Raw genomic sequence first — 27,320 nt, forward strand, 5'->3', positions numbered from 1 at the left:
ATTATTACTGGGTCGAAGCAAAAACCTGCAGACGATGTTGGCTCTCAGGGTTGTATGTTTAGGGCTGAGGAGTCCATTCTGACATCCATTTGCCACATATTACAGGTATCCCGATGCACTCGTCTTATTTATTAAATGCCCATATCCCTCCGCAGGGTCAACAGGGAGTATTTTTCTAGAAATTGTTGTAAATGGTTGTCGCACTGTGGTTTTCTACTCATAAACTAGTTGAAGTAATGAAGGCACATTCGAAACGTTAATATCCCCATGTGAATTATTCTGTTAGATTCACGCAGCAAATATGGACCTATATTTTTGGGAGTCCAATAGGCAGTCATTCGGTGCCACTTAAACATGGCCACGGTGAAAGAGTACATTGAGGCTCAACAACTTTAATTTTTTAGATGTTAGGAGAGACGTTGTCATTTAGCCACCGTCCGTATTGGTTAAAGCGTAAATGCGCGTTTTTTTAGTTAGTTGAATTTCTAAGGCAAGTCTTAGTTTGCCAGCTATCAAGCTAGTTACGCAAGTCGCGAGCCAACCAACAGCTCGTTCGCCGCTTGTCGCAGCTAAAGAAAATAGAACCAGTTGGCAAGCGAACGTTCGAAAGCTAACAAGCTATCAGCCATAGCATCGTTTATTTAGCCTTTCTTGATGGTTTCATGTCGATTTCCCCTGGTTTTTGGAGTTTGCATCTGCTCTGGAATACGGATATTACATATTTCCCCCAGAAATGATAAATAGTTGGCTACAGAATTGGGTATGTGGCTAGCAAGCTAGCTAGCTAAACATTTTCGTATTTCTGCGACGACAGCTGTCATTTGGAGAAAGGAAAGTGATCCATCATATGCGTGTGGGCAATGGAGCTGGTCTTTGCTGGATTTACATTCTGAAATTTTTCATCAAATGGGTGAAGCTGACGCTCAACATCGGATTATTGGTGAATGCGTATGCTTTTTTGAGAACTGCGGTGTTATTGCCTGGTAGCTAGTGTGGCCAGCTAGCTCCGTCGTCGTCGGGAAGAAGAACGCTAGCCAGCAGCGAGCTGTGTATCATTCTGCCCGAATACACTACAAAGTGATATAACTGCAGCAAAAGCTCTTACAATTTTGGACATGAAGAAAATAACTCACTATTCATAGGGTTGAAAGGTAAGTTCTCGTATCTGGCGAGCGACATATTCAGTTAGCTAGCTTGCTAATTTGACTGTTATTTTCAGCGAGCTATCGAGCTCGAGGGTTTTGTCGCCGCCTTGTTTGGTCCAAATGTCCAAGTATGATTTAAGAACATTCACATTAGCCTTCATTCTGCCTGGTCAAGTTAGAAGAGGTCCGACTACTGCCTGGAATATAAACCTTCCATGGAACGTTCGATGTGTTAAAGTGCAACATTGTATCGCCTTAGCAGGGTGGGCTTTCATAAATTCATTTATAACCAGAAATCCATAAATAGAAAAAGTAATTTTATGAACGTGCAAGTCCTCTCTTGCATGGGCTTGATATCGCTCCATGGAACTGTATATTCTATTCCATTAGGCTCAATTCTTAGTTTCATTCTTTAGGTTGCTCTGTAGGCTCAGACGTGTCCTTTGAACTATCGCTAGTTAGTGAGCTGATCATTCATGGAGAGCCTAGGTAACGTAGGCTTGCTAGCAAGCTATCTAACCTGTTTGGTAGCCAGCTACTCTTACTGGTAGTGTCTAAGTTTGCCTGCTACCTGAAATACTGTAATCAGTGACTTGACTAACGAGATCAGTGAACACTACAGCGAGAGAGACTTGCAGACAATCGTGTGTGTGCGCAATAATTGTGTTGATGTTTTGTTTTGCTGAGTCCTTGAAATGAGTTCAGCAACTAGCTAGCTTTGTTAGCTAGGTAGCTGCAAGTATCACCGCATTTGCCCATCAAACACATAATTAGTAATTAACAAGTGTGTTTCTGTTGGTCATACCACACACAAGTGGAATATGTCCTCATCCTACTTGCAGGGTTCACATCATATTCCTCCCCACTTGCGTTACAATGGCTAAACAAAGACTACAAAGAACATACCGAGCTAGCTAATGTTAGCTAGCGAGTTGGTTTGGGCATGCAGTTGCTTTGTGCTTTGTAGCTAGCTGCTAACGTTACCCACTTGTGTCTTTGGGGTGAAGGAATCAAGCAGCTTCCAAATTACAAGTTGCAAACTTTGCACATTCACTTTAAATTACATGACAAATTGCACCCATGGATCCACCTCACTCCCTCTTTTGACCATCCAAGTTGTTGGTACTCTTGGTAATCTTTCGAGGGATTATTGTCTTTCAAACTTTAAAAAAAAATGAATTATTTAATGTTCCTCATTATTGCCCTTTTATCTGTCTTGTCAAAACGGACTTTTTGTAGGCAGATAACCACCAATGCTTCAGTGTAATTTGATTCACAGTTTTGTATCACAAAGGGGACAGCCTCTTCTCTTAGGTGGAACAAAGTATGGTACTCTACATTTGCCAGAGACTGTAGGCAATACCCAAAGACCATCCAAATGAGGCTCTCATAGGCTACATTATGCAGTACCTTATTTGGAGAAAAAAAAGCCAAGTGTCACTGAATTTCAACTGTGACATTCACTGCATGTCTCTCTCTCTCTCTGCCTTCCATTAGCCTTGTGTACACAGGGTTTAACCAGGTCCACAATCATCTCATTTGTGCCTCCCTTTATTTTGATCAGCTTGTCTTAAAACATCCTACGATGATTTGATTAATGAACCACCAGATGTCACCTTATGTGGTGGTACATGGCCCAGCCCTGATGATGGCCCAGCCACCGTAAACAAGGTCTATGCAAGCCATAGGCTCAGTTAGTTGCAACAGCAACCCGAGTCTGCATCACACTCGGGTTGCATACAAATACATAGACAAAAACATAAAAACACACTGACGCACACCATCATTGAATAAAAGCCTGCTTCAAGATATCCTACTTGTTTGTTTGTGTTGTCCCCTCTTGCGGAAAGTTGACGAAGTCTAAATACTCGGCAGAAGAGATGTTTTGATCCGGTTTTTTTCCGGTGGCGGTGGTCTATCACTGGACCGGGTTAATGCTTTCCCCTCGATATGCGACTTGAGGAGAAAGCGTGTGCTTGCATGAGCTGGATCAAACATCGCTTCTGGTGAGTATTTTGATTTAATTTCAACTTTCAGCAAGAAAGAACAACACAACGAACAAGTGTGACACATCTCGAACTCGGTTTTTATTCAGCAACACAGTGCAGGGGTGTGTGTTTCTGTTTTCATCTTTTGTATTTGTGTGCAACCAGAGTGTCATGACTCGGGTTGCCGTTGCAACTATGGCTCAGTGTGACTTGGCTTAAACACTGTGCCAGAATGATTGCGGATGACAACAGTTTTGTGAAAGGATCATCTCTCACACACAGTTGACAGTCATCTCAATTTGAGGTCCCCCTGTTTACATAGAGCAGGATATGGTGAGTGCACAGTGGAGGGAGGGATCCCATTTAGTTCATGGAGAAAACAGTGTCTGCTGCATTGGCACCTTGCCTCAGTAGCGGAGAGAACAGGATGCCATGATGAGTCCTTCGAAAGACCGCAGCAAGCATCATCAAGGGGCATAGTCAGTCAGAGCTGCAGAGTCTATAAAATAATAACTTTTATTTCTGGGATTGAAAGTTGACCGTCAGTCACAAATACACAGATAGAATTGGTGCAGTATGCCTGTGTAGTAACTCTGTAATTTCTCGAATAGTAACATTGTAGTTGTTAGTACTAACGTGTAATTAGGCCTAACACAACCTGCTCAACTCCATTTACCATATAACCATATTGTAATTAGTTACTACAAAGGTATAGGGGCAACTTAATGTGAAATGTTACCCAGTATCCTCTGAAAGAATAAGAACCAATAGAAAGAGGAGGGTAAATTTCTGTGGTAAGTAGATCCTTACCTTGGAGGCTGAAAGGAGAGGAGGGCAAGAACTGAAGCCGGGCAACAGGAGGAAGGATCATCCAGAGAGAGAGGAGATCACAGCATGGTACTGTAGCTCAGGGAAGCACAGAGTAGGTACGTGAACTCAAACATTCATGCAGAGGTTGCACAGTTCTTCAACTGAGAACAAGTGGCAAATGTCATCAATGGTGAATGTTGTGCTGTAGACACAATGGTTAGGCTAATGGTAAGAAAAAGGATTGTATTTTAGGGATATTTTCAGGAATCCCTCATTAGCTTATCTGTGTGTTGATTGAAGATAGTGGTATTTGTACACTACACTGTGTTGGAACTATATTCAGTATACCACAACGCTCTAATACCCCCCCCCCCCCCCCATCCTCCTTTGTACAGAATGTCATCAGAGGATAAGACTGTGGAGCCCTCTGACCAGGGACCCTCGCTGCCCCCAGGCAGCACAGGGGCCACGTCCACAGGAAGCCCTGCCCAAACAGACAAGCGCCCCAGAGGCAGGCCGCGCAAGGATGCTGCCACCATCGCACCCCAGGCGCCACCCACAACCACATCTAAGACCAGAAAGAAGTATGTATACACACCATAACTCTCCACAATGGCTGTCGGTGAGGATTAAAGTAGGCTGACAGCTGTCATTCCTGCACAGTAGACTTGCATGAATGACCATGGCGTTTCAGTCTTGTGTACAGGTCAGATTTCAGGCCAACTCGACCTTTCTGGTGGTTGCTCTTCTGAAAGCTGTCCTACCATCTGACCTTGCTCTCTAGTTGTTGTTGTGTTGTCTTTATTGTGGGAACTGGGGGATATTGGCTATTCAGTGGATTTCCTTACACCCCTCGATATAAACACCCACTCTGTGTTGTCGAGTGTATTGTACTTGATTACTATCACATTTAGCAGACTCGCTTACTCAGAGCTACTTCGAATCAATGCCTTCAGGCTAATAATGACGGGGCTGCATAACAGTATAAATACAGGTTACACAAGCACAAAACCTTTTTTAACGTTTTATTGTACGTAGAGGCTGGCTTCTTTGTCATTTCCATAGCAACACATAATGCAGCTTAGGGTCCCGCTGCGTAATATGATGCTCACAAGATCCTTAACTCTCTCCTTACTTACTTGTCTCCTCGATCAATCTTGTTATGCCGTCCCCAGTGAACGATTTAATATCCTATTAGGCTTATCCAAACAACGTAGTTATGTCACGGCTAGAAGATGACCTGAGACAACCTTGGCCTGGGTCATCATTTAGACGTGGGGCAAGGTTGGTGGGAGTGGCACAACAGGGGGCAAATGTATTCCATTAGCCTTCAAGTCTTGTTATTGGTCAAGTGATTCAGGGACTACAAGGTGACTGAGTGTCAATGGTGATGTGCAGCCTAAGCTGGCCAAGGCTGGCGGTTGAAGAACTCACTTGGTGCCTCATAAGATGTCACCATTTTTAGTTGGTGGATGGCTGGCCAGGCTGTCGGTATCATCATGCAGTAACATACTAATTTTTGTTTTCCGACTGACTCACCGCATCGGTTTTCTGGGACACACTGGCGGTGATGATGGTATAGATCCCCTGGGACTGAGTAGAGGGAAGAATTCATTACTTCCATCTCAGGTAGCACCCTTATTAAACGGGGGGGAGGTACTTGGTGTATTTACCGAAGATGACTAATTGCGTTGTCTTGGCAAGCTTTTAGTCAGATGCAGATGAAGTGGAACACAGGCAAGCTAAGGAAAAGGAACCGGTTCTGTAAGACGTGGAAGCTTATTGCTATGTGACTTATCAAGTAGTCAGTATTTCTGATCCATGTTAGTCGTATGCATGTCTGCTCTGAAGAACTCGTAGCACTTTTTGTGGTTGCGGGATGCACTGGGATTGTTCAACCAGCCAGCTGAACCGCTCTGCTCCACTCCACTGCAATCCATGCCAGGTTTTCATGCCTGCTCCCTCAGAGCTGGGACTACTTACCACAGCATTATTTTCACCCTCTTTCTCTTTTTTTTCCCCTCTCCCTCTCCTGGTGGTGGAATTGTGGGGATAAGTTGCACAGCCGGGGTATGGGGGGTTGGTAGTTCCAGTCTTATAAGGGTTTGTCACTGAAAGAAAAGGCTATTTTTTTTACACTGAAACTTGATGCCCTGGGTTTGTTTATTTGCAATTACAGCGAGGTAGAGTCTGTTAAATGGTAACTTAGGTGAACATAGAGGCGACATGGAACTGATCACAGCGTTGTTACGGCATAAAATGAGTTTCCTCCTGCTCATTAAGGGAATTAATTGCACATGCTTTAGTCAATTATCTATATATCCCTGAGGATTATTAAGAAGGTGATCACTTATTGCGAACAGAGCAATGGTAGGTCAGAGCAGATGCTTCATCCACATACCCTTCATCTGCAGACATTGGGCACCAGAGCCCCTTCTTACCACCCTCCATCTTCCCTGTCAGACAGGACAGAGGAGATGTCTGGGAACAACGATGCATTTTTAATCCTAGTGTCTTGTCTACACGCCCGCCATCACAGGGATGCTCCTGTCCTCTGAGGTCTTCCCTTGTGCTGCTTAGAGCTTTGTGATATGTTGGGCCTTGTGGCACACTTGTTCTCTGTGATACCATGACGAGCTGGGTTAAATTAGTTTGATATGCGGTGCCACGAGAGCCGGGTAGAATATCTACCTGAACGAGGAGAGCTCTCCATGTACTCGACGCTGAAGCCTGAACTCTGTCATTCAGGCTACGTTTCAGTCTCCTCGCTTATCTCTAGAGTGGGGGAAGTCATTTGGAGGGAGGAGTTGATTTGGCTCGGAGCCGATTGTGATTTCTCTCTCCAGTGGCATCGAAAATTACCCCCCTCGCTCCCCCACCCGCCTGCATCCTCCCGCCTATCCCCCCGAGACGCACGCCGCTCTCATTTGGACTGTGTTCACTCTTCCCACTTAGCGGGCTTACTGTGCATGTTGCTGTTTAATTTATATCCATGACAATTAGCACCTTGGCATGGCGGTTTGTAGGATTTGGTTAACGAAGCTCTCCTACTGGCAGGGACCGTGACAATGACGGATCTTTCTTCTCGTGGAGGAATGGGTCTTGTTTATGTTGGTGTGTGTGTGTGTATGCGCGTGCACACATGGGTGCATTGGTGCGCTTGTTTGCTCCGCCGACTGCCGTTTCTATAAGAGGAGGGGACATCGCCTTGGTAACGAGTCTTGACTGTCGCGACGCCGAGTGTCTTTAAATATGCCCTTGTGTCACGGGGGATGTTATCCCCATCAAAGGAGATGTAGCCTAGAAAGAGAGGGGTGAAGAGGGGGCCAAGATGGCGTCTTGGCGTGCGAGACCTACAACACCAGGGGAAAATATGGAAATGAAAATAAAGAGTGAGCAGCGAGAAAGGGTTACTGGAGCCGCTCTACAGGAGATTGAAATAGGAGTTGGGTCAAACTCTCTCCACGAGGAGAGGGTCGCAAATCAAAGCAAATACAGCTGGTCTCAGCAGCTTTAATTCGTCCTCAAATCACTTGGAGTCGGTAGGAGGACGAGCGATGACAGTTTTTAGATGATAAAGCTGTTTGCCGGATTAATTGAGTTCAAGTTATTTGGTGTTCGTCTACAGGCTCCTCACAGAGACTTGTAATGGGAGGGGATGGACATTTTGGACAATCAAGCCAACTGGTTAGGGTTGTTGCAGCCATGTGCCATTTCTGCTAGGCCTAATTCATGGCCTGTGTCTAGGCTGTAGCAAACCCTTCGGCCATGCTGTGCCTCTCATCCAGATTGATGATCGAATGTTCGTGTGTGGCGTTATAAATTACCGGCTTGTTTGTTACTGAATGCATTCTGCATTGGGCTTGGAAATGCGGTTTGCATGTTGCACTTCAATTAGCCTAGGCTTTTAATGAGTTGTCATTCCATTTGGGAATGTAAATGATGGGGCTTGGCTTCGGTTCTTATGCAGTCTTTTGAAGAAGTTGTAAACACACGCCTCCTTATTTATGAGGCAGAAATAATTTGGAATTAAGACATCCCGATGATGAAGACATTTTTACTTTGCTTTGACATTTTTTATCTTGTTTTGAGGTCTTCCAGATTGCTGTCGTAATATGATGCGTAGTTGGTTGAAATGAAATGCACTGAGAATCGGTAGAAATAAAGGTTTGGCTCTGTTTGGGTCTTCCTCGAACTCTCAACTTCTCTTGCCCGTCCACTGTACCAGCCAGCAATCCCCACCCCACTCCACTACCACCCCACCCCACTCCACTACCACCCCACTCCACTCTGCCGCCTAGCCCAGCGGCCTGAGTGCCTCCATTAAGAATCAGTGACAGCTGTGACTATATTTAACTAATTCATGATCAAACTCCACCCCTACCCCCACCCTTCCCGAGGGCAGCCCAGGCAGTAACACTCTCTTCTCTCCCCCCCCTCCCCCTTCTCTCAGGGGGCGCACCAGAGGGAGAGCGGTCGTGGATGAGGAGGACAGCATGGATGGGACCGAGGTAGCAGAGTCAGGGGGTGTCCCTCAGGACACAGGTGAGTCTTCTTCCCCCTCTTCTCCTCCCTCTGGTCTATTTTGGGACGTGATGACGTCCGTGAGTGGTACGGAGCTTCAACCTACACATCCTGGCTGCCTCCTGCTCTCAGGAGGCAGAGGAGACTACCCCAGTCCTGCACAGAGGGAGAGGGAGGGAGGGATGGATGGATGGATGGATGGATGAGCTTTTTCTTGGCACCCCATGCCTCTCCTTCTGGGCTGTAATTGAAAGGGTTTAACTTGAGCCGTGAAGCTGCAGCTGGGCTACTTTTTTTCCTCTTTTTCTCTCTTTCCCTCTCTCTCTCTTTCCACTCTTCCTGCACTGAGATTGGCATTGAGGTGCAGCGGGAAAGAGCCCAAGGCTAATGCCCTCTAAAAGCTTTTTAAAGTCCCCCCCCCCCCTCCCCAAGACCCATTTATGTGCTTTTTTATGTGTGTACATCACGTCACGCAACATGCCTCCAGTTCCCATAGATCTCAGCACTGTCATGGTGCTGAGGTGGCTGCCTTTTGCTTTACTCAGCTCCAGTTTACCTTATAGCAGCACACGGTGGTTTGGGGGGCACCTTTTGGGCGATTTTTGGATATTAACAATGGATATGTTTTTTGTTTGGTCAAGATTAGGGATGTAAAAAAAATAAAATAATTCTAAACGTTTAGCGGAGGCTTTTTTTTTTATTATTTTTTTTACGGTTAAACGATAAGAACTTTCATTTAATTTGGCATGTATTCTGACGGCACATCATCGGCTTAAGCATTTGACCGCTGCTTTTATAGAATGGTGCAGCCCAAATAATAGTAATAAGAACTAGAGGTCTGTACTGGCATGCCGCTTGAGCTTTTTACATGAAAGCCTACATGTGAGGCCAACGCTCAGAAGGCGCATGATTGGACGACTGGCATGGATTTCAGACAGGTGTCTTTTAATAGGGAAGTGCAAGTGGACGGGACACCGCTGTCGGTTTGTGTCGACTCCCTGCTAACCTGTAATGAGGAAGCCAGCTCCATCTCTAGGCCTACATGTGACAAATAGGCCATTTTTATCAACCACCTATTATTTTTTCAACCACCTATTACACCGTTTTACATGGATGATTAGTGGAATGGGAAATAACAATAATGTCATATATATATATATATATATAATGTATGTGTGTGTGTGTGTTTTTCTTTAAGTGATTTACATGGTTAGAAATTCCTTTACACATCAGATGTTAACATCTCAAGTCAACATTGTCAAGTTCACAATTCTAAAGATGTTTTGAAGAAAAGGTTTTTGGGGCGATTCTTTGGATATTAACAATGGATATGTTTTATGGTTCGTTCAAGGCTGTCGAGTTCCCAGTTCTAAAGAACAGGTTGCACAATCGCTCTATTCTGTCGTTGTGCTCGCGTTGCACTAAAGCGCCAATGGGCTCTGGCTTTCACTTCAGGGCGGTTGGCAGAATGGTATTCACAATAATTCTTTACAGTTTTGCCCCCGAAAAAGTGCTGTTTGTGTGCAGCCGAGGTCAAGAATAGTCGACCTATATGAGTAAAGAGGTCAACACAGACGCTGCGACATGCCCCCGTACTAATCCTGTGTTTCACTCTCGTTTTCGTCAACGCGCGTTTAACTCCCCTTACCTTTCCCTTTTCATTTTCATCGCCATAGCAACCTGCTCAATAGGTTATTCATACACTGCTTAACCCTCAAATCTCAACCCTGGCCCCGAACATACCTGGGGAAGACCTTTGACACGAAATGGCCCCCCCATTTAACCCTCAATTACTCGCAGAGTGACATGTTAAACGCTCATCAAAATAACGAGCTGCCGATGGACAGAATGCACTGAGAAGCACCGGGCGGCCACAGACGTGTCGTAACCCAACCGAAACTACTGAGGTTCTCAGTCAACTGTCCAACTCCAGTTCAATGTTTCAAAGTCCCTTGTTTAAAAACAACGGTTTCATAGACCATTAATACAGCGTGGTCATGTTTATAATAGCCTGTGTTAGTCAGATGTGACTCATTGGTGTTTTTGTCTACATTGTTATTGCTGTGTGTGTGTTTTTGTGTGTGTGTGTGTGCCTGTGTGTGTGCCTGTGCCTCCGCCTCCGGATTCCCTCTGGGTTTACAGTAATCAGTACTTGAGCATATGGTCCCCATATTCCCCCACCATCCATCTCTCTAACAAAGGGTGTGTTTTTGACTCGGGGCAAACTGCCTGGAAGGCGTTCAACCTGCCCTCTGTCAGCTTGCATCTGTCAGAAGAGTCTCGCTGCATTCCTAATCAGACCTGATGTTTAGTTTCTGATCACCTTGGGGCCTAATGCAAATGTACATGAAACCAATGAGATTTTGTGCTTAGTCATGACTAAGTCTGACTGTAAACGTGTGTGTGTGTGTGTCCATCAGAGACAAAAGCCCAGCCGTTGGAAAGTGTGGAGGTGGTGACCACCGCCACTGAGGGGCCAGGGGAGGACAAGCCCCCCTCACCCCCCCTTGTCCAGAGCCCTCCGACTGGGGAAACTGAGGGACCCGTCGCCTCTGCTACCAGAGAAGCCAAAAGCAGGTGAGACAGGATACACTACTTCCCCTTATAACTGTGATAGGAAGTGGATGTATGTATGTGTGTGTGTGTGTGCGTGCTAATGTGTGTTTGTGCGCACATGCATCTCTGCATGCGCATGCTCAACAAAATGGAGTCATCAGCTGGGAGCGGGAACATGCTCTCTTCCTTCCCAGGTGCCACTCTGTTAAAGGTTGTAATCAATCTCCCGGCCTGACGGCAGCGTCAGTGCTGGTGATGGAGGGCAGGCCAGCAGCATCTCCTGGGATCTTATTAACAGCCCCATCTTCTGCTTTAGAAACCTGAGAAATATTTACTGCCCCCCCTCTCTCTCTCTCTCTCTCTCCTCTCTCTCTCTCTCTGGTTGCTCAAGCAAGCTGTGTTGGCCTGAATGAGTGTGGATTGATTGATTGATTGATGGTATAGATGTTGATAAAACAAAGGCTTCTACCTTGCGTATCATCAGTCTAGACTTGAAAGCGGAACTGCACCACAAATATTAGATTGTGTGTCCTGCATGCATGAATGGTTTGCACCGATAAGACCATACTAAAGAGACGTAGCCTAATTCACAATTACATGCATGGTACAGTAGCAAAGTCCCATTTGGTGTATCTATAATTAAACACCCTTCTCTCTGTGTTTCAGTGAGCAGCTCTGTGCCTTCTGTCACTGCGGCGGCCGCAGCCTGCTGGGCCAGGGGGACCTGCGAGCGTTCCACGCCACGCCCGGACTCGACCCGCCCCTCTGCCACCGACGCCGGAGCGAGGGCAAAGGAGGCTCGGCCAGCGACCACCAGGCCAGCGCGGGCAGCGGCGGCGGGGACGGCGACAAAAGCACTCAGCCAAATGCGGCCGGAGAGGCCACCTCAGGACAGAGGGGCACACAGAAGTAAGTGTGTGGGGGGAGGGGGGGGGGCGGGCTAACGCGGCTGTCACAAAGGGTTTGGCCTCCCGTCATTGGCTGGGGCCCGGGACCCGGACCGGGTTCAGTGAAGTCATCTGTGATGGCCTCTGTAGCCGTTTAATGAGCAGTATGAAACGAGAGCTTCACGGCTGCTTTGAAGTCGCAGGCTGTTATTGTGGAATGGCCTCTCCGTACGCACTCACGGATTGGCAGGATTGAACAATATGTTGTTGAAATATCCAACACGGAAAGAAAGGCTCACCTTGTTCTAATGAGACAATATATTGACTGTAAACATTGGCAGCAAAGAGGCGGGATAAATATGGAGGGTAGAATGATGGGCGGGATATTGATTGGAAAGGGAGAATATGCCTAGCTGGAGGCATCACTGACATTTCTGCTGCGATCTGTAATCTCTCAACAGAGTTGATATTATTTGGAATATCTTTTGAATCATTTTTGTATGCCCGATGAAGAGTAGATTAAATACTCAAACCTACCCCAAGAGACATGCATACAGTATAAAAATCTCTTGAGTTAGAGCTTTGAGTATTTAATCCACTCTTGTGTGTCGGAAGGAGGCACCAAGTATGAATGTTGATGAACCCCACTTAACCTCTCAGCTCGCTCCATTTCCCGCGGCGCTAATGCGATAAATTCTCAGTGAGAATTCCATACATTAGCTCTGAACTCTCCAGGGCTAAATTATCCCTCGTCTTCCTCGCAGGTTGAATTAGCCTTCCACACACATGCTATGGTCACATTTGCCACTCCTCTGAGGCTAAATGGATGCTCCCAGTTAGCAGGTCACATAAGCACTCTGTCCTCTTGAAAGCTAAATTAACACTGCCTTCGCAGGCTCCTTTGCCTGCTGTGGACCCTGGGCCAGGGTTGCCACATAGAGTCTAGGGTCATGTGGGCTCTTGCCTGTCTGTGTGTGTGTGTGTGTGTGTGCGTGCTGTACTGTATGTACGTGTGTGTGTACGTGCGCCGTGCCAACAAAAGGACCCTCCCTGGACTCCTTTGGACAGCTGCCTAATTTGTTTCGGCTCTTTGGAGCCAATCGAGCGTCTCCCTGGGGTCCCAGTGACGTAATGAGCAGAGAGAGAGAGAGCAGAGCAGAGCAGAGCAGCACAGTCCTGGCAGCAGGCCAAGCCTGCCTAAGCATTGTTGTGTTGGAGTTGTGTGATTGGTCATCGGGCCTAGACTCTGCCACGGAGGAGAGGAAGAGAAAGGGAAAGGCACACAGAGAAAGGGTGGGGAGAAGGGAGAGAGAGAGAGGGATTTAGTAGTTAGAGTGGTTGGGAAAGGGGGGGGGGATCGGGAGAGGGAGAGAACGAGGAAGAGGAGAATAAGAAAATAAACAAAAGGAGAGGTGGCGATGGGAAGACGGATTACACGATACGCCAAGCTCATGTCACAGAGGTGTGGCGATGACAAAGCAACACGCCGCGACCGTGCCGTCATCATCCTAGACGTCACCAGCCTCTGTCTCGGTTTAGCCTGTTTAGGCGATGTGTTTACTCAAATCCAGGGGTCTTTTGAAATGCTAATTCCCCCCTCTCCACATTTTCCGCACGCTCTGTAGCTCACTAGCCTGGGCCAGGGACTCTGGGCGACACTTCCTTTTCAGCACATTTTTATAGAGACAGAACAGCCAGCCTCTTGTGTGTGGGCCAAATAAGACGACCCCCTTCCTTCCTCCCCCCTCCCCGCCCCACCCTCCGAGCGTTTCCCCCCCCCCCTTTCTCTCGCAACATTTTTCGGCTCATTCTATCTATCATCCCCTCATGCTTTATTTCTTCAGCTTTAGTTAAATGACTACACTTCTTCTCCATGCTTCCATTGCATCTGGATTGCCTCCCTCTATGCCGCTCCATCTCTTTATCCCTGCTCAACCTGTTCCCTTCATCTTCAATCATCTCCGTCACTAATCTGTACATTCTTCGCTAATCTTGTCTTTCTCTCTATCTATCTCTCCATCTCTCTCTCTCTCTCTTTCTCTCTTTCTCCGTCTGTTCCAGTGGAGCTGAGAGCCATGGGGAGGAACCAGATCCGGTCACCAGGTTCTGGGATGAACTCGCTCACGTCGGCCTCCCTGAGGAGCTGGACGTCCAGTCTCTCTTCGATGAGTCAGGTAAGGCTTCCAGACGAGCCTCTCCCCCCTCTGAGATCATCTGTTTCTCGTAGCTAAAACTGACTGACGACACCGTCCCCGAAGTCCCTGAACGCCAACATTACCTAAGTAGAATGTGGCTGCACCATCTACAATAGCTGTTGATCTGTGATGCCGTGGGTTTGCAAGGGGTGTTGCAATTGATTGACTTTAATACACTATGATCCGAAACCTAAGGTGATTCAATTCAATCATTTGTTAATCCTGGCTAGAGGTGCCAGTATCAGCAATAGCTTGCCACAGCGAAGTGCCCAACGGGGGGGGGGGGGGGGGGGGGGGGGGCGCTGCGCTGCGCTCTACATTGTAAGTCCACACCTTGAGGTGTGCTGCCATGAAGCCTGTATCTAATACATAATAAAAGTCCCATTACTCTCTCAGTGCATGACCACCTCACACGTTTCTCCCCTCTGTCTTGCGATCGCAGGGCAGTGCTGGGCGCACCACCGCTGCGTGTTGTGGTCGCAGGGCGTGGGCCCGGCAGACGAGGACGCGGGACAATCGCTGCTCAACGTGGACAGAGCCATCGACTCAGGGAGCACAGAGGTAAGATCCCCTCGGGGCGTCACGTCTCCTAGTAGTAGTTAGGTAACACCGTCTCTAGTGAATGACAGCAGTGGGAAGCCGAGGTGTTCATGAAGGTGGGTGGGGGGGGGGGGGTTGTGGTTGGGGGAGCGCTGATGGATCAGGGCTGGCTGGCTGGTAAAGGTCGGCCCTGGCAGCGGGACTCTCTCAGCTGTGAAATGGAAAAGGTCACGCCACTCAACGGGGCCGCCGCCGCAGCAGTCACGGAGGCTTAGCTTCCTAGCGCTAGCAGCAGCGGTACAGCTCACGGCCTCCCCCTGATTGTGTTGGCAGTTGAACCCCCCCACCCCACCCACCCCGTCAGCATGTCACCCACTTGTTCTCCAGAGTCGTCATGACGAGTGTGTGTGCTTGGAGATCTTGAGAAAGGAATTTTGGTCACTCCTTCTCTGTGGTGACAGTGCCAGCATTGCATCAGCAGGCTAATCATTGTGTGACAGGTAGATTTTGATCAAGGACTAAGTGGATGGACCCTTTCAACGGAAACATGAAAGGCTTTGTGAACCATGGAACAATGCCTTCTTTGGACATACTTTACAAAGGTTCTTTTGAAGAGATCTGTCCTTGTTTTTGATGTTTGCCAATTGTAGTAGGAGTTTTTCAGTGGCCATAGATACCATGCAAGTCACTGGATTACGACATGTGTATCAGTTCTAATCTCACTTCTTTTTCTGACCCTCCCCCCTAGCACTGTGCATACTGTAAGCGCCTTGGAGCATCCATCAAGTGCTGTGCTGAAGGATGTGCTCGACTGTACCATTACCCCTGCGCGGGGGCGGCTGGGACCTTTCAGGACATCCGGAGTCTCTCCCTTCTCTGTCCGGATCATATTGAACTGGCCATCCACAGATGTGAGTCCAGCAGGATTGGATCATGTACTAGATATTTGCTGCATAGAATATTGAGTGGTGCCGTCATAAGTATTTTAGTATTCTTCACAGCCAAAAAGATACCAAGTGAAACCCCCCTCCCTCCCTCCCCTTCTCCACCTCCACAGTTCCAGACGAGGCTATCTGTGCGCTGTGTGACAGCCCGGGGGAGCTCCCGGACCAGCTCTTCTGCACCAGTTGTGGGCAGCACTACCACGGCATGTGCCTGGACATGGCCGTGACCCCTCTGAGGAGGGCCGGCTGGCAGTGCCCCGACTGCAAGGTCTGCCAGACGTGCAAGTGAGTCACCGACCGCGCGCCCACACGTCTGACCTGCACCCGCAATCTCGCCCTCTTCTATCTTCTCACCCTTTTTTTTTTTTCTCTCTCTCTTTTTTTTTTTCTCTCTCTCTCTCTCTCTCTGTGGCCGTTGGGCATAGTGCAAAGTGTAGGATTTGTTTTTCCACCTCTGTGGTTTGTGGGTTTGAGGAAGTTGCACCCTGAAGCTCGGTTCGCTAACCTTTGAACTCAGCAACCCACCGTGCAACAAGTCAGCTCAATGTTAGTCTGCTCTGAGGATTACCATTGAGACCCCTATAGCTCTGTTTTGTTTTTTTCCCTCTCAGCATTTTAATAGTATAGTTAATTATTACCCACCACATGTAATAATGTCTCATCGATATAGCTACAGTCTGCAAAAAGTCCAGAAGAATGTCCCATTCAGCCTTTCATCCTAAACATTGAATGTCACGCATCTCATCCGCTCCCTCTCCTTGTCTGGCCGGTGTGTAGGAACCCAGGGGAGGACGATAAGATGCTGGTGTGTGACATGTGTGATAAAGGCTACCACACCTTCTGCCTGCAGCCCGCCATGGACTCCATCCCCACTAACGGCTGGAGATGCAAGGTATGAGGCAGACATTCCATATGTCAAATACATACACCTGTAATATCGAACACTTTATACACTGTATTGTCTATCAGGATGGATCAGCTCACTGCTCACTGGATGGGCAGGAGTTGATTTTTCTTTTCAACGACTTCAGCTAACAAGTCAAACGAGAAGACGAGAACGATTTCCGCTGTTCTTTTTTCGCATGTAAATTCTTGAAAACAGCAGGTTTTTAAGAACACTCCAACATTCAGTGCTGAGAAACGCGTCCGCCGCCACCCCATGAGAATATGACCTTTTTCCGGTGGTTGGTATCTGTGCTTCCTGTGGTTAAGAAATGACTCACCAGGACTGATCTTTTAAAGGCTGCAGTTTAGCCTCAGCCCCCTGTAGCATTTCAGACTGTGTGTGTGTGTGTGGTGGGGGAGTCCTCTGGTGGGGCAGGTGGCGCGCCTATCATCTGGGTGTCTGGTTAGCACCCAATCAGCTGCGGCGGTCACAATGAGCCGCAGACCGTGGCGGTGGCAGCAGCAGGCGACCGGGCAGAGGCACCAGGTGGTGGAACATCTTCACACTCAGTCTTCTCTTTCTGACTCAGCAGAGGCAGCAGCAACACAGCCCACACGCACCCAGGCCCCTCCCCTCCCCCCACCCCTCAATTCTCTCTCTCTCTCTCTCGCTTGCTCTCTTGCCATTCTCGCTCGCTCTCTCACTCGCTCTCTTGTTATTTTCTGGCGCTCTCTCGTCCTTGCTCCCACACTTTCTTTCTCTCTCTCTTGTTGTGCTCTCCTCTCTCTCTCTCTCCCCCTCCCTCCCCTCCCCCACTCTTGCGGCTGTGTCTCGCCCAGGCACTTTCGTTCTGAGTGGAGCCATCTGAATGACTTGGAAATTAATGGAAAAAAAAAAGAATGAGTCATTGCTCCAGTTTAGGTGCCTTGTCTTTTCTGCCTCTAGCTGAATTGAATTGTGGGGTCTCCTCTCCTGGTTTTCTCCCAGACCTTGCAGATGCTGTGCAGTGTTGGTCTACTGTGTCAATGGGTGTCGGTGTACTGAGCTGCTGTATGCTCATGTTGGGGATCGTTTCAGTCCAACAGGCCTTAAGGTTGCAGTATTTGTGCAGCGTCTCTCTAGTTACCTCAAACCGCATTAGGATATAGCAGAATACTGGAAATCATTGTTCCCATTTGTGTAAGTACCCATGCTGTGTGTCTGTGCGTGCGGTAATGTTAACGTGACCCCCCTCTCTCTCCTTCCCCCAGAACTGTAGAGTGTGTGTCCAGTGTGGCACCAGGACCAGCGGGCAGTGGCACCACACCAGCCTGCTGTGTGAGGGCTGTGTCCAACACCAGGACCCTGCCCTGAGCTGTCCTCTGTGTGCCTGCATACTGGACCCCGAGCACCACAAAGACCTGCTCTCCTGCCACACCTGTAAAAGGTAGAGACAAACTCTGAAGACATTTCCTCGTAAAATCCACCTGTATTGTTTTCTAGAGACATTCACACTAGCAATCAACCATTTTCATCTAACTGTTCCAAGTGGTTTTATGAATTACTGTTTTATCCCATTGATGCTTGACAAGTCATTAAATTTCCTCTCCTCCTCCGCCCAGATGGCTACACCTGGAGTGCGAGCGTCAGAACTCAGGCCAAGCGGACATCCAGCCCAGGGAGGACTATGTCTGTTCCAACTGCAAGCCTGCCATCGCCTGCTCAGAACAGGCCCCACAGGCAGAGGAGGAGGAGGAGGAAGAGGAGGAGGAGGAGGAAGAGGAGGAGGAGGAGGAGATGATGGACATGGACATGGACACAGGGCCAGAACCGAGCCCTCAGCCCGCTCCAACACACACAGACTCAGAACCAGGCCTACAGCTGCCTGCTGAAACAAACACAGATCTAGCAGAACCCGGCTCACACTCGCCTCCTAAAATGCACAACGACCCAGAACTGGATTTGGAACCTGTTTCGATGCACATGGATGCAGTGACAGTACCCGTCCAAGCCAGCACCTGTGAGACCATCCAGGAGGAGAGGGAGGCCACATCGGACCAGAAGCTTGGTAAGTGTGTTGTCTGAGAGGATATTTGTATTCATTGAGGCCAAGTCTGTGTTGTGTTTACAAAGGATAGGCCCTAGCTAGCTGTGTGTTTTTCTGGAATTCTACATTTCCCCATATACCTCCCTTTCCTCACTCCCTAAAGAGTGTTTGGCAGGTGGACTCACCAGAGTGCGAGTGATTTGTTTGTTGCATGGCTTATTACCCCTCTGTATTAAGTGATTGTATGAAAAGGAACCATGGCTTTTTGAGCATCCACAACCAGACGCACCAAGCTTTGTTATTGTGTTATGACAGGCAGCGTACCTCTCTTGGGGAGGGGTGTGTTTGTGTGAGGAAGACTCTGTTTGTGTTCCAATAGCCACACTAGCTACTAGGAACGATGCAATATTGGCCTCGCATTCTGAATGGTTGCGCTACTGTGGAGATTGGAACAAAGGCTCGGTCCCTCGCCACGCAGGTGTGAGGTTTGGCCAGCGTAGCACAGTGGCCCATGGTTGAGCAGTATCACTGATGAAGTTTGAAATCCCTCGTTGTGGTTTAAGCGAGATGAAGGGAGGTGGGGAACAGTGTTTGGACGAAGACCAGAGACCAAGCATTCTCTCTCTCTCTCTCTGCCATGCCTCACATCAAAATCACACGCATCCATCATGGGTTTCTAAGGCACCAAAAACCAGATGGTGTGCTATTATCCGCAGATTAAAGCACTGATATTGTCTTGGTAATTATTTTGCGTATGAAAAGAAAAAAGGGATTTGTTTTCCTGTTTCTTCTCCCGTGGAGGTGCAGTGAGTGTCATGACTCTGTCAGAGGACTGGTCCCAACGTGAGACAACACCATCCAATAAGAATTCATGAATTATGGCGCTCTTTTGAACGCTCCCTTCCTTGACGAAATCACTGATCTAACGTGATTTACAGCCGACATCAGACATTTAATGAGCCGGAGCCCGAAACGAGACACAATTCTAGAAAACGGACGTGCCGTCATCCATTGTGCATAACAGCAACATTCCACTGCTGCAGAGTAAGGCGAGAAGGAAAGGTCCTTGCTGAGAAGAGTGGAGAGACTGCTGAAAGACTCATCTTAGATACTATAAACAACTGTATTTACTGCACCTGCCTTTATAGAATACCTCATATTTCCAGTAATTAGCCAGATCTTGCTGTTGGTTTTTGTGTTTGTTAGTGTTGATGTCAGTATGCCATAAGGCTTCACGCAGCAGAGTTTATGCTTTCAATTGATCTGATACTCTTGGTAACGTGTAGGTAATGAGAGCATGACAGAGCAGAGGCACATTGGCGAATTTGTGAATGTTTGTAATTGCGGATGATTTCAACATTGGTCTGGTCAAAGCAAGGTTTCCATTGCCTTGCTTCCACCATCAAGTCATGTCAGATCAGTGATTTCTCAGAGAGGAAGAATGGATGCATTCTAAGAGTATTCAAAGACTATCTCTCTGGAGCAACACCTGCCTCCTGGACTCGCCTAGCCTAGCCGTTCTTCTTCATTGTTTCCATGGGCAACCAAGTGTCCATATTCGCATAGTCATGCATGCTGCATCCCCGAGTATGAACCAAATGACCCCCGCTGTCTACACGTACGAGGAGTACATTCTCACCTTGGCCTTCTGGGGCTGGACTGCCAGCATGCCTGAGCAGGTGAATGAGCTGCGAGGGTATTGAGGGACCTGACCCGACCCCTCCCCCCGTCTAGACGCAATCAGACTGATGAGAATGAATCTGTGAAAAGGAGGCGAGGAGCGATGCTGATGATGAAGACAGATCTATGTGTCTGCAACTCGCCCCGGGCTATGCAGAGGCGGTCATGGCTGTTAAAAAAAATACACCCATTCACTCACTCTCCCTCTCATACACACGTGCGCTCTCTCTCACACACACATAAACACACACACTTTCACATGTGTGTACACTTCTCTGGTACACACACACACACACACACACACACACACACACACACACACACAGAGGCCCAGTGTCAGTCTCAGAGGAAGTGCAGCGAGCGAGCGGACAGCTTTAGAATCCTGAGTGCCAGGCTCATCATGAACAGTGGCGGTGTTGTGTTCCGTGGAAGTGTGTGTTGTTGTAAGTTGCTGCATGGAGGCTGATGATTAGGCTGATGTCTCACCCTCCCCACTGTGATTGTAAATAACGCTAAGGCACTGGCCTACCACCCGTTTCATCTCTGTATTGATTGGCGGAGAGCCTTGGGAGGCAACGGCCTGCCTGCGTTGAGCAGCGCAGCACCACAGGCTACAGCACGCTGGTTGCTTTAGCTCTGAAGACCGCCGCCTAGCCTAGCCCACACACGCACTCCTTCTCTCCCCGGCCCTCCAGAGTCACACCTGTAGAGAGTCTGCATCAATTCTACTCTCACTCTGTATCGACCACCTATTGAAAGCACGCAGAGGCCGATTTTTTTTTTTCTTTTTTTTTTTTCTTGTTTGTTTGGAGCTTTGGCCTTAACCGAGACGAGAGAGAGATCAGTGATTTATATTCAGTGTTCCCAATTAGGAATCCCAAATGTTCTTCATTAAGCCCTGTGTGTTTGCAGCTTGTCGTTTGTCCAGACCTAGCCGCATATTGGCTTTGAGAGATCATGGCACCGCATCCGCTGACCTCCCGCCTGTGTTTAATTAAGGTCATTAAGAGGAGCCGCTGCCAACCAACCTGCCCAGATCCTCCTCCTCCTCCTCCTCCTCCTCCGCTGAGGAGCTTAACCAGCCGGCTTGTCATGACTCTAATGACAGATGCCGTTAGATCCATGGTGGGAGCGCAAATTAGCCCCGACGTGACGCCTTATCTGTATTAAACGGAGCCCTGTCTGTTTCCTTTCGCCACCGGATTCGGAGCGAAAGTAGGATTTGAGGGGAAAATTAGCGATGGGCTAGGCTAACATTTGCGACGCATCCCTGCCGTGTGTAGAAGAACGTGATTGATGGAGGGAACCCTTGAAATGCTCACTCATCCGCTAATTGGCTCTCTTCCTCCCTGGGCTGTTAGACCAGATATGCACTGGTGAGCCGCCGCCGCTGCTCTGCACAGTCATGAGGCCAGATGAGAGTGCAGACCTTGATACCGCTGGTTGTCATGGTAACCCCTCCCGCCTAGGAGAGATGCTGGTCAGGTCCATGTGCGTTGTGGGGATCGGGGTAACGTGGGTGTCTTGTTTATGCTATGCAGTGGCGTCAGAAGGCAGACATATTGATTTGTGAGGTTGCTTGATACGAAGGCGAAATGAAAAAGATTGCATCACCGATGGCAAAATGATGCTGCAACATGTAGCCTATGTGATGACGGTGTCAGAAACCACCTGTAGAAATGGTAACGGACTGTAGACCCGTGAGGGTGCCGGATATACGTACAAGAATGCATCAATGACGACAAAATTAAGCTGCAACAAACGGAGAAGCAAAGCAAAAACATTTGAATGGTTTCGGATACGTACGCCTAGTCTAGTACATGGTGTTTTTGTGTGCTATCGGCTGATATAAAAGACTTCCAAGGTTGCTTCCTTTGTTTGTTTGACTCTCAATTCTTTCACCCTTCACCATGGTTTGCTTGTCTTATGTAACAGCTCATCGGCGTGCAGCAGAGAAACCTACAGTTAGGTGGAGCTCTGTTTAATAGCTTTGAGCTCAGGTCTCTTACCTAAGCCAATATTGGGTTAGAAAACCCTTTCTCAGGGATTTTAAGATGGATTGGAGATCTGTGCCACATGAAAATTAGGGTTTTATGTGATAGATTCATGACTTAAATGATGGATTATTGGGTTTGTGGAGCACTTGGCTGGAAATCAGCAAATCCCCCCAGCAGGTCCCTTTAGCGGTTTTATAAGAGAGACAGCAATCAGTGTGCCAGGATTGGGGTTACAAACCAAAGTTATGTGTCTTTGGCTGTTAGAATGGAGGGTGGGTTTGAATTAGAGGACTGTTAAAGTGCCTCAATTCTCTGCCAATTTGCCTGCAAGGTATCTAATATTTTCCCCTGTATTTCCCCCCCCCCCCCCAACTCCTATTTCTCTCACCTTCTGTCTATCGTTCGCACCCTGTTTTAATGTTTAATCATGTCTATATAGGCCCACTTCAATGAGTTTACTACTAACCGTTTCCGTCTTGTGTTGTTTTGTAAGACTGAGTTTGGCCACATGTGCTGTCGATGATGGTGGGTTTCTCACTGATATAATTTCCTTTCCATCTAGAAGTGTCAGTGGAAGCTGATACTGAGGATGCAGCTGCCATCGAGGGGCTGACAGAGTTCACACCAGGTTTGTCTCATCAGCTCGCACATTCAACACTATCCAGAGTAGGCTATGGTTCTTCCTTTTTGGTTTTACTTCCTCCACCTCAACTTCCTCATAATAGTGGTAGGAGTTTTGAGTTATTTTCAACTGCAACGTCTCCTGTCGTATAGTAGTTTGCATAATGATGTCATGGTGCTGATGCCTGTTACTGATACCTCTGTGTGTTTCTCTAGGAATCCAACCAGCAGGGGAAACCCAGGAAAAGTCAACAACAGAGAGTCCAGAGTCTCCAGAGTTTACCAAGCAGGAGCCTGAGCCAACTCTCCCAGCCCAGGCATACACAGAGAAAGACCAGACACAGGATACTACTACAGGACTGACCCAGCCAGATATGCCAGAGTCCCCTTCTGACAAGGGACTGGTCAAACCCAGCACAGAGGATGTCAAGGCCATGATCTCACCCACCAAAGAACCAAGCACTGCATTAGTCACCATCAAGGACGAACCCATGGAGGTCTCGGCCTCAGAGTCACCAAGAGCAGACAAGGTGGGGGGCCATGCCCTAGAGACTGCACCTAAAGACAGTCAGGAGGAGAGGAAGGGGGAGTGTGTTTTTGGAATACTGGCAGAGGCTGGGGAGGTCACAAGGCCCTTTGTCTTGGAGGAGATGGACACTACCCCAGAGAGCAAGCCCAACCACTCCCACCTCCACCCCCTCCCCGACGAGAAGCCCCACAAAGCATCCCTGGACAGACTGGCCGAGATGGCTGCCTCCCCTACCCACTCCTCCCCTCGCACTATGGGGGCCTCTCCCAGGGAGCATCCCCAGCCTCACACCCTCCCTACCATGGGTGACCACAGCAGCATTGTGCCCTGCACCACCCTCATACCACTAACCCCCAAGATCGGCATGGGCAAGCCAGCCATCACCAAGCGGAAGTTCTCCCCCGGGAGGCCCAGAGTCAAGCAGGTAGGCTCAAGCTACTCAAGGTTTTATGTGGTGTCTCAAGGCTGCACTATTGGTTTTTTACCTCAAGCGTTTGCAAAATCCCAGGTGGAAAAGCTTTTTAAGAGTTAATGGTGGGATGCCAGTGATGCGCTGGTCATCGTGCGGTTGAGTGTATTTGATGAGAACTGGAGTGCTCTGCTCTGGGTGGAGGGTTGGCAGTGGTGCCAGTAGAACCGATGCCAGTGGGTTGTTGTTAGCCGCTAGCAGGCTTTGGAATATAGATGAGTGTGTCGACTCGTGTCCTGACTCCTGACCGAGCAGAGGGCACTTAACCAGCACTCCACTATTTCACTTTCAGTTGCGTGTGTGTGAGATGTCGAACTGTAGTCAACTGCAACGGAGGCTGTTTTCCTAGACACTTTGTTTATGAATAGCCTAGTCAGTTTCCACGTCGCTCAGATACTCATACTTTTAGACCCGTGCCAACCTCATGCAAATGCCCTTAATGCAAACCTTCACACCAATCATACCCACCTTCTCACCCAACCGTATCTCAGCAACCAACATGCTTTCACTCTCTGCGTCTACTTGTTCGGTGTCCACTCAGAATCAATGTAGTAACACGCAGCTCGGTGCAGTAAAAAGGAACATCCATCCGTCCACCCCCCCATTTATCCATTCATCTATCCGTTCCCAAACAACGTCATGCATGCTATAGGCCGCCACCTGTCTGGATGTGTCGTCTCCGAGGTAATTTTCAAGTGTACACTCCATATGCTGAAGGCTGTCTCCGATGACTGCAAAAAGCAACCTTTTATCTGTTCACATATTCTGTGTCTCCTTCTCCTCAAAACACCATGAATGATTGAGAGCTTGTTTAACCACCACCACATTCCACTTACATCAAACGACTATCATCGCAGACATAGAATGCAACTCGGACAAATTAAAAAATGGGAAATTAAGCACACCCATGGCTGTTTATATATTATGGATGACGCTGAGTGTTTTTTTTTATTTTAGGCTTGCGAAATGTGAGGCTATTTTCTCAGATCCCAGGCTATCCCATTTCCAAAATAAATGTTTGAGGCTCCAACTAATTTGTTAGATCAGGCCCGGGGATATCGAATGCAAAATGAGAAACCCAGTTCCTTATAGCCCAGCACGGGCTTTTGTCTGGAAGAGCCATGCGCGGTCGTGCTGACATAATCGCCCTGGTTTTGTCAACACGCCAGTGAGGCACGCAGTTGCCATGGCGAGGGGATGCTGGGCCCTCTCTCTCTGGCTCTCTCTCTCTCTGGCTCTCTCCCTAGCTCTCTCTCTCTCTCTGGCTCTCTCCCTAGCTCTCTCTCTCTCTCTCTCTCTCTCTGCCTCTCTCCCTAGCTCTCTCTCTCTCTCTCTCTCTCTGCCTCTCTCCCTAGCTCTCTCTCTCTCTCTCTCTCTCTGGCTCTCTCTCTGGCTCTCTCTCTCTCTCTCTGGCTCTCTCCCTAGCTCTCTCTCTCTCTCGTTGCCTCTCATTCTCTCTGTTCCTCTCTCTCTCTCTCGCTCTCTCCTGCTGCATGGTGCCGTTGCCTTGGCGAGCGCTGCTGTGTGAAGGTTGCTGTGCGACTAACACCATTCTGCTTCACCCTCTTGCTCGTGCAGAAACATTTGAGCTCGAAACGTGCCTCGACTCATGTGCATGGAGGATGGCAGGGATTGGCTTTATTAATAAAATATCATGTGCATATGATGTCATTGTTATGAGCCTGGTTATGCTCAAAGTCAGAATGTTTTAATCAGAGCATCATTAACTCAGCTTTTCCTAACTTGGGTGTGTTGAATTGTCCCAAACTACTTAAAACAAACAACAAATCACTGCATCTTTCTAACATCTGTCTTTGTATGTTTTTGTTCCTTCGCTGGCTTTGTTTTTAAGTTGCTGCATTTTGTCGCCCTCCTCCCTCCCTCCCTCCCCCTCCCTCCCTCCTACCCTCTCTCTCACTCTCTCACCCACCCACCTACCCACCCCCCTACCTTAGGGTGCATGGAGCCCCCATAGCAGTGTGAGCTCCCCCTCGTCCTGGTCCCCAGACCACCCCGAGGGGTGGGACGTCCCAAAGACCAGGCAGCTCTCCGGCAGCCCCGGCTGGAGCATCCGAGTGGTAAATACCATGATGGGTCACTGGAGACGACAGTGCAACGTCAGCCCAACGTTAGCTTTCTAGTCTGTTTACCTTAGCCATGGTAGCCTACTTTACCATGCCTAAGGGATGATGAATGTCTCTGTGCTAACGATCAACACTCACCGTCACTCAAGACCTTACCAGACACGTGTCAGTTGTAAATTTACAATTTAGTGGCTTGGGGGAACGGTGTGATAGACAGGGAAATGGATGAGAACCTTAAGTAATTCACTTGCCTTTTAAATTGAGAGAATCTCTGGTTCTGTGGTTGAATTAAGGTAAAAGTAGGTGACTGTAGAAAACTGTTTGCGTGTGTAATGCTAATTGCATCCCAGTGCATGCACAGGTAACGAGCCAAGCCAAGTCATTAACAGTAACACTGCGGCCTGCCTCGTGTCAGAGGTTTCTGTTTGTCTGTTTTTAAGTGTTTGTTTACTAGTTTGGTTGGAGCAGATATTCACAGTGGTTGTGGAGGAGGGTGAAATATAGGGAGGCTCCTGCCCATATATGGCCACTATGTGGATGCTGCAATCTGTTGCCATGGCGACGGCAGCGTCATGGCTCAGCAGCTGGGCTGAGCAAGGGGTTAATTGCTGAGTCTTGGCAGAAGGCCAGGCCAGGTTAAATAGCAGCATACTGGGTGTCAATCAGATGGTTGGGTCGGGGCTGGAACTGGGACTGGGGCCAAATGGAGGGGACTGGGGAGGGATTGAGGGTGGTGGGGGAGGGGGGGGGGGGTATTCGTGGAAGCAGACCTTGGTTAACTTTGACAGTCACGATTAGGCCTAATAGGCCCCCACCGGAAATGTGTGGACAGCGTAATGGCGCTCAAATCGGCAGAATAACATCTCAGAGGCCTTTTGTCAACAGCCTGAGAAACACTCGCTTTTGCGTTCAAGATGCGGTCTTGCTGACAGGATACCTTTAGAAATTAGTCATTACGGAGCAAGAGGTCCCTTTTGATCGAATACATTTTGTATAACTCTAGGACAGCTAGGCTACATCATACTGTTCAGTTAATGTAATTTACAACCACTCTCCAAGCTGAAATGAGTGTCATCCCCCCCCCCCCCCCCCCCCTTCAATTTCGTGTCTCCACGCTTGAGTATAGGACTGTTTTTTTTTTAAAAGGCTTTTTTCAAATTTGTTTTCGTGATGACTCGCAAATGAAAAACAAACCGCTTGCTAATCGTGCAGGCTTTGCTTGCACCAGTGGCCCCGCGCTACCATGCAGACACCACTGCAGGGGAAATGACATTACCTCTCTGGAACCAGACGAGTGCTGCTGTTCCTGTTTTACGCTCTTATCTCGTCGGGGTAGATACCAGACGCAAAGCTCCACAGTGGGCGGGTAGAGAAGGTCCCCTTTGGCAAACGCTTTAATGAAGCTGACTTCATCTGTCAGTTAAAGCAAGTGGACATGT

The 27,320-nt window shown here is 48.3% G+C and overlaps 1 protein-coding gene across 1 annotated transcript in view; it reads left to right on the top strand.

The window, feature by feature from the left end:
- Nucleotides 1–670: 670 nt before the first annotated feature.
- The window catches only part of kmt2cb (lysine (K)-specific methyltransferase 2Cb), a 62,344-nt gene continuing 35,694 nt past the window's right edge, over nucleotides 671–27,320 (top strand). The window contains exons 1-15 of the mRNA XM_083690028.1: nucleotides 671–1,151; nucleotides 4,339–4,527; nucleotides 8,397–8,488; nucleotides 10,888–11,044; nucleotides 11,690–11,932; nucleotides 13,972–14,084; nucleotides 14,548–14,666; nucleotides 15,394–15,556; nucleotides 15,703–15,874; nucleotides 16,367–16,481; nucleotides 17,726–17,901; nucleotides 18,077–18,522; nucleotides 22,741–22,806; nucleotides 23,016–23,752; nucleotides 25,753–25,875. Of these exons, the coding sequence (XP_083546154.1) occupies nucleotides 4,340–4,527; nucleotides 8,397–8,488; nucleotides 10,888–11,044; nucleotides 11,690–11,932; nucleotides 13,972–14,084; nucleotides 14,548–14,666; nucleotides 15,394–15,556; nucleotides 15,703–15,874; nucleotides 16,367–16,481; nucleotides 17,726–17,901; nucleotides 18,077–18,522; nucleotides 22,741–22,806; nucleotides 23,016–23,752; nucleotides 25,753–25,875 (2,910 nt within the window). The 5' untranslated portion in view covers nucleotides 671–1,151; nucleotide 4,339. The remainder of the gene's footprint in view (nucleotides 1,152–4,338; nucleotides 4,528–8,396; nucleotides 8,489–10,887; nucleotides 11,045–11,689; nucleotides 11,933–13,971; nucleotides 14,085–14,547; nucleotides 14,667–15,393; nucleotides 15,557–15,702; nucleotides 15,875–16,366; nucleotides 16,482–17,725; nucleotides 17,902–18,076; nucleotides 18,523–22,740; nucleotides 22,807–23,015; nucleotides 23,753–25,752; nucleotides 25,876–27,320) is intronic.

This window comes from Argentina silus, assembly GCF_951799395.1.
Source record: "Argentina silus genome assembly, chromosome: 18".
In the NCBI taxonomy this organism is placed as follows: Eukaryota; Metazoa; Chordata; class Actinopteri; order Argentiniformes; family Argentinidae; genus Argentina; species Argentina silus.